We start from the raw sequence: 14101 nt of genomic DNA, 5'->3' as shown, positions 1-14101 counted from the left end.
GAGTGTTTCTGAATTCACTGGACCTGCCATCGATCGGTAATATCCAAAATGATAGGCTAACGGCTGATATTACAATGGAAGAGGTAAATGATGCAATAAGTGCATTTAAATATAATAAATCTCCGGGCAGCGATGGCTACCCCATAGAGTGGTACAAAGTGTTCAAGGATGAGCTCGCACCATTACTCTTAGCTTCCTTCAATTGGACACTCCAAAACAATAAAATACCTCCGTCCTGGACTGAAGCAATCATTACGGTCATCCATAAACAAGGAAGAGACAAGGAGCACTGTGGGAATTACAGGCCAATTTCGTTGCTAAATGTGGATTATAAATTATACACTACAATTATTTCTAAACGATTGAATACTTTCATAACAGAAATTATCGAGGAAGATCAAACAGGATTTATAAGCGGAAGGCAAGCGCAGGACAATATCAGAAGAACTCTACATATCGTGGATGAAGCGCAACAGAAAAAACAAAGCATTATATTAGTAAGTATCGACGCAGAGAAAGCGTTCGATTGTGTGAATTGGAGATTTCTATATCAAGTTTTAAAACGATTTGGATTTAACAGTAAATCAGTACAATGCATAAAGACTGTATATCAACAGCCTACCGCCAAAATTAAAATAAACGGAAGTTTGTCCGACAAAATTAATTTGCAAAGGTCTACCAGACAGGGTTGTGGCCTATCACCCACTTTGTTCGCTCTTTTCGTTGAACCGTTGGCACAAGCAGTCCGTCAGAACGAAGAACTGAAGGGAGTAATGGTGAACGGAACAGAACACAAAATAGGACTTTTTGCCGATGATATCATAGTCTTCTTAGAAAAACCAAACAACTCACTCCCTGCATTGATGAAACTTTTAGAAAAGTATAGATACCTCTCAGGATATAAAGTAAATATTTCGAAAACACAGATACTATCACTTAACTACATTCCATCAAAAGAGATCCAGGAGTCATATCATCTTAGTTGGAATCTAAAAAAATAAAATATCTGGGGGTCTCCATCACTAAAGGATTACCTAAACTATACAAAGAAAACTATGATAAAATAAGCCAAGAGATACAAAAAGACATTGGAAGATGGGCCACTCTGCCGCTAGATTTTAACTCGAGAATTGAAATAATCAAAATGAATTTGCTACCTAGGCTCCTCTATTTATTTCACTCTTTACCAGTGGAGGTTCCTCAAACCCAGTTTGTGACCTGGAACAGAATGATATCAAGGTTTATCTGGGCAGGTAAAAAACCTAGAATTAGGTTCGAAACTCTCCAGCTCCCAAAAGATGGAGGGGGAATGGGTCTGCCAAGTCTGAAAGAATACTACTTTGCAGCCCAGCTGAGATATCTTCTCTGCTGGTGTAAACCAGACTACACAGCAAAGTGGAAAGAAATGGAGAAAGAGTTTGGAGGATACCCAATCCAGAGTTTGATTGGAGATAAAGAGGCGTACAATAAAATTAAAGATAAAATTGACTCGATTACATTGTTCACACTGGAATCATGGTATAAAATTGTTAAAACATATGGGATGAATAAGGACATACATTTGTTAAAGTGGGTTGCATCTGACAGCAATTTCATGCCAGCCAAATACGACAAGGGATTCAAACAATGGGAAACTAAGGGCATTACAGCTTGGTGTACGCTAGAGAAAGACGGGGGGCTGGAGAGTTTTCAGAACATGAGAGTCAAATATGATCTGAGTAAACATGAATTCTATAGGTACATACAAGTAAGAGATTATTACAGAAAAGAAATCAAGACGGACCCCTCCACGGAAGTGAATGGTGTGATACAAACAATAATTAGTATTTACAAGGACACCAAAATTAGAATGATTTCAGCACTGTACCAAAAATTGACACTAAACAAGAATACAACTAATTATATAAAAGAAAAGTGGGAGTCAGAGTTAAACATAGAAATTTCGGACAAAGATTGGTTAAATATGTGGAAAATGCATCAAACATCCACCAATTCGCGGATGTGGAGGGAGTTCTCTTGGAAAAATTTGGTCAGATTCTTTATCACGCCCAAGGTCAAGAGTAATTATCTGAGTGTGAATCAACCATGCTGGAGAGAATGTGGAGCATTAAACTCAGACCATTCACATGTATTTTGGAAATGTGATAAGGTGCAACTGTTTTGGAAGACGGTCCATAAAACTTTGCAAGAGGTGTTGAGATATAAGATCCCTATGTGTTGTGAGGTACTCTATTTATGTAATTTCAAAGAGGAAAATGTCCATGCAGGGGATAGATACATGGTAAAAATTCTGTTAATAGCTGGTAAAAAAGCTATCACAAGAAAATGGGGTAGGGCAGACCTTCCCACCCAGGAAAATTGGATGGAGATAATAGAGGAAATCTATGTGATGGAAAAATTGACGCATCGCCTGAGATTACAAGAATCACAACTGGAGGACAAATGGCTGAAATGGACTTTTTTCAGGGCCAGGACCAGCGACAAAGACTATTGAAAGAACATTAGATACAGAGGACGAAATTGAGAAAACCAATGAACGAACAAGAAGGAATGCAACTCCCTACAGGACTGTCTTGTGTCTTTGTTTGTTCTTTTGTATTGTTGGATGAGAGGTGTATGTAGATAAAAGTTGAAGAATCAATAAAAATTAAAGTGAAAAAAAAAAACAGGTAGCAAAATATTATCCAAAAAAGATTTACACTACACACACATGTAGAGGTATACAATTCAGTATAATATGATTTGAAGACACCATTAATTTGAAGATGGTCCACTGTAATGGACCCATCTTGTTTTCTAATTTTAACAATTGTTCTATCTTCTGATTCCTTTTTTATATATCTAGCTAGTAACTTGCCTGCCATTTCCCCTTGTTCTAAATAAGATAACTTTGATTTCTTCAATGCCAATTCGCTAGTGTATGTATTAATGTATTTGTTAGAATTTTTTCAGGGTCAAACCATATTTGCAGCTGACTATATACTTTTCTTCTCTCTTCAGATGCAGTTTTAACATATTTCACAACCAGCCCAGTGACACAGCAGCAGGTGCTCCTGTCCCTATACCTCAGCACAGCAGAGTGACACAGCATCAGGACTAAAGGCTGCACCAATAGAACCTGCCTACTGACCATCTCTTCTAACTGACAAAGTGAGATGAGAGTTAGTTCACAGAGGACCATTTCAAATAAAAAAGCAGTTACAGATTTCCCAAAAATACATTATATTTGTATCACTTGTTTCTTTCTTCAGTTTTTATTTGGTGTGATATTTTTGACTTAAAAGAAATAAAATCTTGAATACATACATGCAGTTTCTGTCTGAGAGTATGAGAGAGTTTGATTGTGAAATTGACGCGATGCAAGGGGGCGCCAGCTAAGATCTTGCCTAGGGCACCAAATTACTCAAGACCGGCACTGAGCAGGGTGCTTTTAATTTGAAAGTAGCGACCGTTAGTAGCTTGCCGCTACAACAACAAGCAGACAACCAAGACAGCTACAGAGACCGAGGAGATGCTAGCATCTCCTGGATCTCAGCAGCTTTCCAGTTGCTCATCTTGACATCCGCGGATGAAGTGATGGACTGACTGATGTGATCAGCTGTTTCCTGGTTTCAAAACTCCCTGGCGGTAGTACTCTTGGTCCCAAGGGAGGGTATGTGGGGAGGGTACTAGTATGGGATTATGTTCATGAGAATTGATATGTGTGTGTAGGGCTGGGCGATATGGACCAATAGTCATATCCCGATATATTTAGGCTTAATATCAATATACGATATATATCCCGATATTTTTATTGAAAAGTGAGAGCAAATGTTCAGTCAAAGTCAAAGCCAAATATGCCATGTGGGTGGGAATTTCGTCATTTTAGGGCAAGGCCATTTGGCCTTCACTTTTTATTTTTTCAGGGGCACCAAGGCCACATGACACGGCACAAAGACCACTAAGTAAAATTTGTTGATTTACCTTTCAGACTGATACCATAACATCCTAATTTATAATAAGACACTGATTATGTATTAAAACATTTTCTAAATACCAATATCAAGTTAATGTTACATTAGAAAACAGTTTTTTTGTAAGTTGGGTTAGGGTGAGGTGAGTTTTGTGACACTACACCGAATATTAGTGTTATTGAATATTTCTCCCAATAGAAATTCCCCAAAATTATGGCATAGCACATTTTTTCCCAAACAAAAAAATTGTAGAATAACCAGCAGGAGACCAGTGATGTGTGGAATGATTTTGGTGACACTACACTCTGAATAATAGTGAAGTTATTGAATATTTTTTGTAGCATTTCTTTTCGGTGTTGCACTTGTCTCACAGACGGCTGACCATAGAGCCCAGAGTTCATGTCCAGCCGCTCGTTTTGATGAAAATACGGTTGTAGCTCGTTGTCTTCCTTACTACGAGGCTCCACCTGCGTGAACCGCGGACTCACTGAAGTTACTGTGAGTGACTACTGTGCACTCAGGTGGCTGTAATTCAAGGCAAGACCGCTACGCTGACCGGGCCAGGGGCACAGGGGCCACTGCGGCCATACGATGATTTTTTTTCACGGGGCATCAAGGCCAAAGTGCGGGGCAACAAATGTTTGTTGAAGAGTGCCGGAGTGTCTGTTCCAGCCCCTCCCCTCTCTGTGCATGAAAGAGGAGGGACGCGGGGAGCAGTGCAGAGAGCTCTGGGTCAGCAGCTTGCCAGGAGCAAGGATCACAGCGCAAATTTGAACTATATCGATATATGCGATAGGGTCTAATTCCATATCACATTTAAAATATATATCGATATGTTTTATATCGATATATCGCCCAGCCCTATGTGTGTGTATGTATAAAAGTTGTTAAAAAAAAAAAAACTCCCTGGCTGTAGGTCGCACAACAGTGCACGTCATCGACACCTCCGCCCATCTCACGCAATTGCCAGCACATAGACGCCTTGGATTTACATAGCAATAGAGGTGGAAAAAAGTGTACCCTCCCAGACGTCCTATTGGCAGACCAAAACAGACCCCCAATATACTGCCTTCTGTCTAAATACGTCGACCTACCCACAAAAAGGACAGCCAAATTGGCAGGTTGCTGCCCAGTATAAACACGGCTGCCAACTCCACTTTTGAGCTACAACGTGTGCCGGTATGCACGCAAGTTTCGTGGGTCTCATACAGAAGAGCACGTAAGACAGGCAATCAAGGAGATGATGAACATGTGAAATAGACAAGCAACGGGTTGATGTCATTTTACGTGACTACTTAAGGAATATGAAAAAAGCAATGGATAATATAGTTGGGGGCCGTAAAGACAGTGTAAAGCAGGAAAAAAATTGCGTTATGAGTTTGTCACACCACAGAAACATGTATCATTGACCACTGTGCCAAATTTGAAAGATTAAAAAAGTTGCCAATTATATAAAATTAGGTCTCAAAATCATGGAAAAACTAGCACTTCTCTCTGCTGTGAAACACTGGGGGCGTGTCAGTTAGAGGCGCTGGAGCCACACCCACGCAGGAAGGGAAGCCACCTCCGTGTACTGTACAAGGTACAAATTCACTGTTGTTTTTTTATGTTATCGCTGTTTAAGCAAACCTTTAAAAGTTTTGGACAAATTGACTATATTATTCTTTTAACAATTTGACATAATATAAATATTGCCTTGCAATAACAATTGTGTGTTATTCTTTCTTATATGATTACACTTTAAAATGTATTCACCTGTGGTACACTGAATGCATTTCACTTTTATAAGGAAATGAATCAACATTGAGAATAACCTTCAAAGTTGCGGTAAAAAAAGGGTTTTTCAACCACAGTCTTGAAAAGAATACAGGTTCCAGACTTACACAAGTATAAATATAAATATGACAATGGACTTCCTGTGGTCAATAAACATAACATAGACACCACATCCTCATTTGTAGCGCATTTGGTTAAAGATTTGTAGCTAAAACCCTTTTTCGGGCAGCGGCCATATTGAATTAAGGGAATTTGAGGGGTCCTGATATACCCAATCATAAATGTAAGTATTCCAATGGGTTTCCTATGGTCAAAAAAGGTAAAATAGACATCAAGTTTGTATTTGTATCTCATCTGGCTCAAAAGTTAAGGCCGAATCCCTTTCAGGCGGCGGCCATATTGGATTTGGCTGCCATCTTGGTCTCAGGGACCATTGGCTCCGGCGCCCTGGCTAAATCATCTCAGTATGCCTCAGCTGCATCTGTGCCAAATTTGGTGCTTGTAGATAAACAGGCCCATACTACAGTCAAACTGCTTTTTTGGACAGCAGCCATATTGGAATTGGAGGAAATAAGGGGTCCAGATGCACCGGATCATAAATATTAACATTCCTATGTGTTCCCCATGATCAATTAAGCTGAAAAAGACATCAAGTTTGTATTTGTAGCTCATGTGGTTCCAAAGTTATAGTCAGAACCCTTTTCGGGCAGCGGCCATATTGGATTTGGCCGCCATCTTGGCCCCGAGGTTCGCTGGCTCCGGCGCCCTAGCTAAATTATTTCAGTATGACCTGAGCTACATCTCTGCCAAATTTTGCACTTTTAGATGAATTTGGGCGAAATTACCCATTTATGTGCTTAAGGCCCCCAACTAATATGGAGGTACCAAGCGTGGGCTGCATCGCGGACACACTTCAGCTGGCTGTACACGAGGGTCTGCTGTCACAGTGCAGCATCACAGACTCACCTGCTAGCATATGCATAGTAATTGGATCAGGATCAGGATCAGGACATCCTGAGTTGTTTTTGCCATTTGTATGACCAGATTGTAACATAAAGATGTTAATCAATGGAACATTGACTTGAGTGGTGAAATTGTTGGAATTGTTGTTGGACACAATACTTTATAAGCTCTGAATCTATGTAGATTAAATAAATAGGAATAATACGTTTCATATGGTGTCTGGCGGTGTCGACAAAAACAGGATAATAGGGATAAAAGCATATTAGAAAAGGCACAAACTTAAAATATTGCATGATTGCCCTGAGACCCTGTTCCATCAACATATAACTTTCAGATTTCTTAAAACTTTACATTTTTTCCTATCACGATTTGATAATATTTTGATATATAATTAATCAGATTAATAAATACTATTAAGTGGGCCTTCTAGCATTACACTGAGGTGTAGAACTTATTTGATCCTCACCTGCCAGGTCAGTCAGCTTCTCAGCCCTTTTATTCTTTGTGGTGATAATACCCACCTGAAGACACATAACACAAGGTTGATTGTCACATAATAGCCATTGGTAGTGTGTTGAAGGTTCAGCCCAGAGCTATGTTTAACCTTACAGCTTCCCCATCACAACAGTTTCTCTGTGGTGGCCAGTGCAAAGACAGGGGCAGGAACCCTATAATGCGATGTACTTTCAACATGATAGTGCAGAGTTTTACTGCCTACTTGTACCTTTATACAAGGATGTAACTTTTTCTTCTGAACCTGACATGTTAAAACATGACCTGAAAAGGATTACACTTAAAGTCTCCATACAGCTCAGTGTAAAACTCATGATTGTACTGGATGGACATACCTGACTGATGGGGTTTTGGTCAAAATATTCATCAACAAAAGCTTCCATGAGCTGAACAGGAAGAGAGAAATGAGACAGTGGTTTACAGCTAATCATACCGTATGGCTGCTGGTGGCCAGTGTCATAGTCTGCCACTGAATTTACCTTTAGAGTGGAGGCGAGACGGTTTGGTTTCAAGTCCTGGTCTTCCATGCTCCTCGAACAGTCAATCAAAACATAGAGGTGACGCATCTAGAGCACAAGACATCCCATAGTTTCTTGAGATTTTATGTTATGACACATCCTAAACAGAAGATTTTATTTCCCTAATAGCAAAATACACTAATCCCTACACAGCACTTTATGTAACACTAATGCTAGCTGTCCAAAGTGGTTCGTAGAACTGAAATCATTCCTGTGCATTGCTTCAAACGCAACAGCTTAACATTGATCAGATGAAGCTGTAAGCCAATGAAAGAAAACACGAGTAACCTATTTATGGTAATTGGGCAGTCAAACTGGGCTGTGTTTAATCTTCCAGCTGAGATAATAGATTTTATAAAATTGGAATATAAATATCCCACAGCTGGGATTTATACTAATAATTTACTATCTGGAAAAGTTATATTAGAGAGAGGCAATAGACAGGGCTGCCACTTTTTCCTACTCCTTTTTGATTTAGCAATGGAACCATTCACAGAGAAAATCAGACAGGATCCAAAAGTTACGGTTGTCAATACAAACAAATACAAACAAACAACAATATAAACTTAATTTGTTTGCAGATGATCATTTGATGTACCAACTAACTTATCTAAAATCTATACCTTCCTTGTTTAAAATTATTTCTGAATATTCATTGGTCTCAGGTAATAAAATCAATATGAACAAAACAGAAATAATGGCAGTAGGAAAACATAAAAACATAAAACAGAAATCACAACAATCTTTCAAGTGCAACACTTTGGTTTTTGCTCCCATTTTTCATGAGCCGAACTCAAAGATCTAAAACATTTCCTATATACACCAAAGAACCATTTCTCTCAAATATTGTTCACAAATCTGTGTTAGTGAGCACTTCTCCTTTGCCGAGATAATCCAATTGGGGCAGCTGTGGCTCAGTAGATAGAGCGGGTCGTCGTTTGATCTGCAGGTTACAAGGAAATGTGTTGCACTGTGTGAGGCAAATGGTGGTCACACCAGATACTGACAGGTTTTCTGACCCCCCAATAAAGCAAAACTGCACATTTCAGGGTGGCCTTTTATTGTGGCCAGCCTAAGGCACACCTGTGCAATAATCATGCCGTCTAATCAGCATCTTGATATGCCACACCTGTGAGGTGGGACAGATTATTTTGGTAAAGGAGAAGTGCTAATAACACAGATTTAGACAGATTTGTGAACGATATTTGAGAGAAATGGTTCTTTTGTGAATATAGAAAATGTTTTAGATCTTTGAATTCAGCTCGTGAAAAATGGGAGCAAAAACAAAAGTGTTGCGTTTATATTTTTGTTTAATGTATTTAGGATGCGTAATAAGTCACAATAAGCAACAATATATAAAGTTAATTTCATTCCGTTGCTCAGTAATGTCAAATCAGACTTGAATAAATGGATGAACCCTCCAATAAACATTACAGGAAGAATCAATTTATTTAAAATGACATAGCTTCCAATAGCTTCTTCTTATTATTTTCAACAGTAACAATGACCCCCCTAAAATATATGTTAATAAAGCATATTCTATTATTACAGACTTTATATGGGGGAAGAAAAATCATTTAATTAAAAGGTAAGCTCTACTTCTTCCAGAGTTGGAAGGGGGATTTAACCTCCCGGACTTAGAACTATATCATCTTGCTTCTCAAGCATTTTACTTACATTATATAGTCAAAAACACAATAGAAGAGCTGTGGGTCCAAGTGGAAAATGCACAAGTTTATCCTCAAAACCTTTTGTCGTATACATTTTCAAATGACAAAACATTAGCTCTGTCAACTTTGTAGGAAGAACTTTAGCAACAACATGGAGAAAAATGAAAGGTATTTTGAATGAGTAATATCAGCCCCCCAAAATACTTCTTTATGGAACAATCCTTAGATAGCTCTTCAAAACTCCCCATTAAGCTGGCCTACATGGAGAGATAGCGGTATAGAAACTATAAATGATTTAATGTATGGTAACAAACTCAGTTCATGTGCTGATCTGCAAAAGGAATTTGGTTTGCCTCATGGAGAATTCTTTAGGTATATGCAACTCCGAAGCTTATTTTAAACTTTGGATTTACAGTCATCGGACAGCAGAGTAATTTAGAAGATGTAATATTTGATTCAGAAATAGGTGATCATTTAACAGGTCTATAACAAGTCTACAGACTCTTACAGAAATCGTATTCTGTAGATAGTTTGCTACTGACAAGAATACATTTGTGGAACCAAGATTTAAAAACGAGAGGATACTGATGTAATAAATGTAAGATGGAGGGATTGTTGTCATTTAACTAAGGAATAATGCCCGACAAGGTGTCCATAATCAGGAATTAATAATGGATTAGATTTATATGGCTCTTTTCTAGACAGTCAAAGCGCCTCACAGGGTTCCAGGTTCCATTCATTCACACACAGTCATACTTGTGGTGGTAAACTACAATAGTAGCCACAGCTGCCCTGGGTCTGACTGACGGAAGCGTAGCTGCCATTCAGCGCCTACGGCTCCTCTGACCACCACCTCAAACGTACAGCAGTTATACACATTCACACGAGGCAAGGTGGGGTAAGTGTCTTGCCCAAGGACACAACAACCATGGCACAGTTGGCAGGGGCGGGGATCAAACCGCCGACCCTTCCAACATAGGCCGACCCGCCAACCCGCTCTACCACCTGAGCCATGTACGACATCGGATGATTGCCTCCGTGAAGCTCATTAATTCCTTATTATGGACACCTCAAAGGGCATTATCCGCTTATACCATGGTCACTTGCCAAAGAAAAAAAATTAAGACCATTAATTTATATTTTCATGCATGTACTTTCAGCAGCTTGTGTGTTACAGTCGCCATCCTGTGGTGTTCAGAGGATAAGGCACTGAAGGACTGACGGACTATTCCGTTTTTTTTTTTCGATGGCCAGCTAGCGCATTAATTTAGAACACACAATTTGATTGGAACTACTTAGTAGGTGTCCATATATCAGGGATTAATGATCGAGTATTCCCCCAGACCATGGTATAACTAGAGATATTACTGTCAATGAGAATTTACGTTTAATACAATATAAGATAATGTATAGAACCTACTGCACAAGTGCATAAATACAACCCACATATATCAGGAAACTGTTTTAAATGTGGAACTTCAGATTCATTAATCCACGCATTTTGGGACTGCAGCAAAATTCAGAAGATCTGGGTTAATATAGACAATTGGCTATCAGACATATTTAAGGTCAGATTTAATTTCAACCCATCAGTTTGCATATTCCAAGACATGTCGCAGGACACAGTGAGGTATCCACTAGGGCTGCACAGATAATCGTTAAAAAATCGCGATCTCGATTCACACATACACGTGATCTCATTTCTACACACAGCGATTCTGAAGCATTTTATATCTCGAGCCGAATCACAAACAAATGCTCCTATTTTCCTCCCGGATTTTTTGAAGCGCCCCCAAACGCAGCACGGCCGCTGCCTCCTCCCTCAACCTGTGGTAAAGCGTCTTTACAACACATGATTCAGTGGCGGAAGCCCACCTGCAGTTGAGTGTTTGGAAGGAGTGTGAGAAGCCGTTTTTAGACAAGGCAGCAAGCCGCCAATCTGCCCGTCCTATTGACGGCTAGGTCCGCAGTTTTAGACAGAGGGCGGCAAATTGGGGGTCTGTTTTGGTCCGCCGATTTGCTGCCTCGGACGGTACACTTATTTCCGCCTCGACTGCTAGCTTGTTGTTGTAGCGACAAGCTAGGAACGGTCGCTACTTTCAAATTAAAAGCCCCCCGCTAAGAACCCAGTTCTAAACTCCAATGGGGTGCAATGTAAAGCTCTTATTTTGAAGACAAATTTGTTGTCAACTGTTTGCAGCCCAACTTCGGGCTTCACGTCACGTCACCTCTGAGGCGGCTTTTGGAAAAGGAAGAATATTATGCCTCCGTTTTAGAAAGCCGATCACAGCAGCTATCACATATCACCTAGCCAAAGCTACGGCCCCAATAAACACTGTACAACATGAGGTATTAGAGGATGCCCTCTCATCTTGGAGACTAATTTTTTTTTACTTTTGTAAAAATCATTTATTATCCAATGATAGAACTAACAAAACAAAAAAAACATTGCTTTGGCAGAGGCATAGTAGTATGCCTCTGCCATACTACAATGTTTTTTTTTGTTGTGCTCAAGTTCATCAGTGCAATAAACATTTTGTGAAAAAAATCGTGCCAGAGAATCGTGATCTCAATTCTAAGCAAAAAAAATCGTGATTCACATTTTTTCCAGAATCGTGCAGCCCTAGTATCCACTGAGTTGGATTATTCTTTTTTCATCAATAGTTTGAAAGAAACTGATCCTTAAACATTAGAAATCCACACACCCTCCCACATTACCGCACTGGAAGAGAGAAATGTGTTATTATTTGAGCATGGAAAAGAATAAATTAACCCAATTTGAAATCATATGGATGGAGGTATTACAGGCACTGAGTAGAGACCTAATATTGGAACCTAACTTAGACCTAATATTTTGGGGGTGATATGATTTTTATTTATTTACTTTATAATTTTCATTTAATAATCACTTTATTGATTTTTTTCTTTTTCTTGAGATGAGGGTGTTCCATAAAGAGTAATGATATTTGGCAAAAATGTACTCCTATCTGTAATGAAGGTTTAGATGATGAGACTGATATTGAACCCGTTTGTTGGGTTCAGTTATACACACAATATTAATTTAAAGTATAATTTGCTCTGTGAGAGAAATTAATTGAATCAGGCATGATGCCAGTCAAAACAGAAAAAAAACATTATCAGAATGAATAGCCTTCTCACCGATCATAGACAGAGACTTTGTTTTTGTTCCCACCACATGTCCTTATAGATATTGAAATGTAATGCTGTGTAGAAATTGACACAATGTTGCCATGAGATCTTAAAGACCTCAGGTTTGGAACTGTGTAGGAAGGAGGCAGAAAACACTCACCATTCCAAGCCTCACTTGTCCATGGTTCTCTATCACCCTACCAGATAAAAAATGTGGCAGTTAAATTTGTATCAACAACAGTATGAACCTTTGTGAGAATTAACTGATTTCCTCTTGGAAATGACCACATGCACACACCTTTTCCTTTTGGACTGGAACAGGATGTCCTCCACTGTGGCTTTGAGTGAGCCGGATTCATCCTCCTTCAGCACCTCCCTGGAGGAAAATTCATACACCCCATAATGTTGCATACGATGACATCACACATCTCAAGTTTGAAATCTCCACTGTCTTACCATGTCCTCTCATAGCCCCCTTCCCACCGCTTGGCTCTCTCTGGTTCTTCATCCATGATATCTAACAGACAGAAATTCCACTAATCACGCAGCAATAAAATAACTAATAAATATCACCTTCATATTAGTCTTATGGTGTCAAAACTGTGTAAATGAGCAAAGAATGGCCAGCACCAATGGTCATACTGATTTTACCACAACATTATATCTCCAACTGGTCTGCTAACGTGCCAAATAATATATGAGAGGGGACTAATGAATCCATCAAAAAACTTCTGGAAGACAAATTCAAAACTCAGCATTTTAATATTTACAATATAATGAGGTAATGATACAGACTAAGACATCTGTTTTTTTCCTTAACTGAACAAACAAGCTGTTCTCAGAGAAAAACAAGGTCCCCAGAAGACTGTTGGCAGGGTCTGCCAGATATAAACAAAGTGAAACAGTGTGACATAGTGTTGTCCTTTAAGGTCACTTTGTTCACACATGAAACAGAACTGAGTTCATTTGGTTTGTTTAACAGTCAGTCAAAGTCTTTCTCTTCGGCGCTCAGTACAAGTGTTGTGGACGGAACCGTGTGCAACACAGATCATCGGAGTTGCCAGCTGAGCTTAGCCTTGTTACATAACATCATGTATACATCGTTTTTTGTGCCGATTATTTAATTTTAGAAGAAACTATAACGAAACTGGATGTTGTTCTTCTTCACATACAAACACACACCGTTATTGACAAGCGCTAACGCTGTGTGTGAAACGAATTCATGTCTACTTCATCATGCACATCAAATAAACCTCGCAGTTGGATTAAATAATTTCTGACGCCACCCAGTTGTCATCCTTATCATCTACTTAATATATTATTATCATTGTTATCATTATTATGTGTTAAACAAAATAGTATACGCTAATTTTAACAACCAGTCATACCTACAATACCGTGCAGTGCAACGCCAGCTGGTGCCACGCAGTATTTAGTCCGGAAGAAACATGCGCTTTAGAGAAAAGTTTCCCCTCTGTCAACTGTGCATGAAGTTGCATTCTCTGCTACTGCTACGAGTAATAACATAGTAATAATGAAAATAATAATAACAATTAAT

General features: G+C 39.1%; 1 protein-coding gene across 2 annotated transcripts in view; it reads right to left on the bottom strand.

The window, feature by feature from the left end:
* The window catches only part of gtf2h2 (general transcription factor IIH, polypeptide 2), a 63410-nt gene extending 49340 nt beyond the window's left edge, over nucleotides 1-14070 (bottom strand). The window contains exons 1-7 of one of the 2 annotated variants that reach the window (XM_030415738.1): nucleotides 13936-14070; nucleotides 13000-13060; nucleotides 12842-12919; nucleotides 12704-12740; nucleotides 7685-7771; nucleotides 7541-7591; nucleotides 7159-7213 (exon numbers count right to left, since the gene is read on the bottom strand). In XM_030415738.1, the coding sequence (XP_030271598.1) occupies nucleotides 7159-7213; nucleotides 7541-7591; nucleotides 7685-7771; nucleotides 12704-12740; nucleotides 12842-12919; nucleotides 13000-13055 (364 nt within the window). In that variant the 5' untranslated portion in view covers nucleotides 13056-13060; nucleotides 13936-14070. Of the gene's footprint in view, nucleotides 1-7158; nucleotides 7214-7540; nucleotides 7592-7684; nucleotides 7772-12703; nucleotides 12741-12841; nucleotides 12920-12999; nucleotides 13061-13931 lie in introns of both variants that reach the window. The other variant, XM_030415737.1, reaches the window with a different exon arrangement.
* Nucleotides 14071-14101: the final 31 nt, after the last annotated feature.

This window comes from Sparus aurata, chromosome 5 (assembly GCF_900880675.1).
Source record: "Sparus aurata chromosome 5, fSpaAur1.1, whole genome shotgun sequence".
Taxonomy (NCBI): Eukaryota; Metazoa; Chordata; class Actinopteri; order Spariformes; family Sparidae; genus Sparus; species Sparus aurata.
This window is presented reverse-complemented; position numbering and strand designations above follow the sequence as displayed.